The sequence below is a fragment of the Myotis davidii genome, unplaced genomic scaffold (assembly GCF_000327345.1).
Source record: "Myotis davidii unplaced genomic scaffold, ASM32734v1 scaffold189, whole genome shotgun sequence".
Classification (NCBI taxonomy): Eukaryota; Metazoa; Chordata; class Mammalia; order Chiroptera; family Vespertilionidae; genus Myotis; species Myotis davidii.
Genome location: NW_006383017.1, coordinates 3,680,548 through 3,683,328, shown reverse-complemented (window position 1 = coordinate 3,683,328; position 2,781 = coordinate 3,680,548). Strand labels below are relative to the sequence as shown.

Below are 2,781 nucleotides of genomic sequence, written 5' to 3'. Positions count from 1 at the left end.
GCCAGTTCCTGCAGGAGAAAGCGCTGGAGTTCAGTGGTTTTCTTTTATTTTTAGCTCGGTGAAAAACAAAACAACAAAAAAAAATGAGCCCGCATGAGGTTTTCTATGGCGGCCCAACCGAAGGTATTTTAAGGTCTGTGTGCTTCTTAGCCCTCCATTGTTCCAGGCTGACAAATGATGCCCTTGACAAGGTGTCCGCCCCGTATTACTGGAATCTCCAGCGGTTCTTGACGGAACCTGGCCAGACTAGCTCCTCCTCCCCATCCCCAAACAAACCCAGACAGGAGGGAGAGGGTCACACTCGTGAACATCCTCGCTCCTTCTGTTAGCTCCTGTTCAGCTACGAGCCTGGAAAATGGGCTTATTCTGACCATCAGAGGGCAGGCCAATGCGGTTATTTGTGGACAGAATCTCAGTCCCCCTGTCCCCACAAAGGCCATGTGCCAGTAGCCAGGCCCCATTCATTGGGGGTGGCGGCACTCTTGCCAAACTTCTGCATGTAACTCCCCCCACTGAACGCCAGTGCTGATAGACGATACAAGCTTACCCTGCATCTCCCAAGTTCACAGTTTTGAAGAAGGAGAGCATGGCTTGAGAGAGATCATAAAAACGCCTGTTAGTCCCCCCTCCCTTCCAGGCACCCGGGCTTCGAGCAGCCTTATTCTGCTAAGCGTTCCCCAAGCTCCGAGCCACAATTATGACAAATCACAGAGCTGGGAGGGCGGGCTGCCAGGGTAGAGTCGACTTTCTAGTTTCCTGGGAGAGAAACTCATACTCATTTCATATTAAGAAAGTAGAAATGGAAAAGATTCGATGCCTGGAAGTTATGAACTTAGGTTTATCAGACACGGACATTAAACTGTTATGTGGTAATTTCAAAGGCCAGGTGGTGCCTAGAGGGGCAGAGCTGCCTGGAGTCCTTGTCTGGGCTGCATGTTGTTAAGGACGCTGCAGACAGGGGTCCTGGGAGCAAGTCCAGGCCCTGAGACAAACTCCTAACCCCAACAGGAAAACAGTTAAGCAGTAAGACACCCCGAAGCTTTCTTTAGACATGAACTAACTAGTGCTGATGTCGCAAGGTACAGAATCCGAGAGAATGACTCATATATTCCTCATCAACAGGGCAGTTTTGAGCTTACCTAGTTAACTAGTTATTCCCACACCTGTTTCTCCTTAGCAACCACCCGCGTCCCTTCAGCAGAAGGGCATACGCTTAACACCAAGTCCCATTTCTTGGCTGGTTTTGAACTCCTTTTCATTTGAAGTAATTTATGATCAGGAATCTCCCCGGGGCAAGGGCACTGATCCGAAGGTACCTTTAGAGGCTTCCGTCCCCAGTGGGTTATCGAGGAAGTCTGTCATGTCATGGTTCCAGGCGTCACTGACGGCGGACTTGGACACCACCCTGCCGTTCAGACCCTGCTGGGGCCGGAAGTTATTTCTCAGGTACTCCACTGACTTCACGTGGTCTTGCTGCTCCGTGGTGAAGATAGAATAGAAAGCCTCGAGCTGCACAGAGAACCAGCGAGGGGAGAAAAAAAGAACATCAGTTAGAAAAGCTCCGAGGTCCCAGCGGGTGGGGGTGACAAGAAAACATTAATGATAGGATGTGCCCCAGGCCGCATCTGACACACCCCGCGGGACACAGGCTTTGGCTCGTCTGGCTGAGGCTTCTGTCCATCAACTACCCAGGAAAACCCTTCATTGGAGGGTGCAGAGAACTCTCAGTCCATGTCTCAGAGTCCCATGTTTTCCGCAGCTCTGGCCCCGGCCACGGCCTCCGATATTATGGGAACATTGAGTTTTGGTGAAACTGGGAGGCTCTGGAGCTAGGCTGCTTGGGTGGGAATTCTAGCCCCATGGCTCCACCATGACACTGAGAAAGATGCTCAACTTCTCAGAGCCTCAAAATTTCCTCAATAAAGTGGTGATAATCACAGCAGCATCCGAGCGATAGGGTTCAAGTCAACATTAAATGAGATCATCCATGTGCAGTGCCAGGTTCCTGGCACATAGGCCTCAATAAATATCAATGATCTAAGTTGTCCTGAGCTTCTCCTTATATCCGGGGGATCCAGGGCATCCGAGTCGCTAAGTCACAAAGTTGCTAAATGTATGGCTTGCCAGTTAACTGCCTGCCCTGTAAAACAGACATAATACTAGTATCTATCTTACCAGGTGATGGAAAAGATTAAAATCGATGTTAATCACCTAGCCCCAGAGAGCCTCAGTGAAGATCCACAGCTATCATTATTAGTAACATTATTTAGGGCCATTTCCCACAAGACTGCTGACCAAACTTCCATGGGAAAGCAAAGAAAAAATACACTCCCAACTCCAGGATCCTATTTCTATAACAAAAAGCACCCCCACTGGCCCTCAGCATTCCACTCATGGGAGCAGGTCGCAGGAAGGGCAGGGGCTGGGGGGCAGAGGTTAGTTCCCAACGGACCACAGAGCTATTCTTGTCACCAGAGAAATGGACCGTAGCCTAACATTGCCAAGCCACCGAAAATCTAACCGCTGGATGTGGGGGAAGGAATGGAGCGAAGAAGAGAGAGACCGCACGAGCTCTTCCTGGCCCACCTGGCCCCTTGAACGGGGTCAGAACGCTGTCTGCGGGAGAGCCAGGCGTGATGGGTAGACGATGCCTCCCTGGCACGCAGAGTGGCTGCCCTGGGCCTCGGGGCCAGGGGATGGCTGCCACCAAGGCATAAACAAACGAGAGAATTACCGCCTTGGTTTCAGATGGTCATCCTGAAGCCTGGAACTAACCCCAGT

The 2,781-nt window shown here is 51.0% G+C and overlaps 1 protein-coding gene across 1 annotated transcript in view; it reads right to left on the bottom strand.

Annotated features, from left to right (window-relative positions):
- PTPRG (protein tyrosine phosphatase, receptor type G) overlaps positions 1 to 2,781 on the bottom strand; it is a 531,589-nt gene that overhangs the window by 108,071 nt on the left and 420,737 nt on the right. The window contains exon 8 of the mRNA XM_015558213.1: positions 1,317 to 1,509. Coding sequence (XP_015413699.1) covers positions 1,317 to 1,509 — 193 coding nt within the window. The remainder of the gene's footprint in view (positions 1 to 1,316; positions 1,510 to 2,781) is intronic.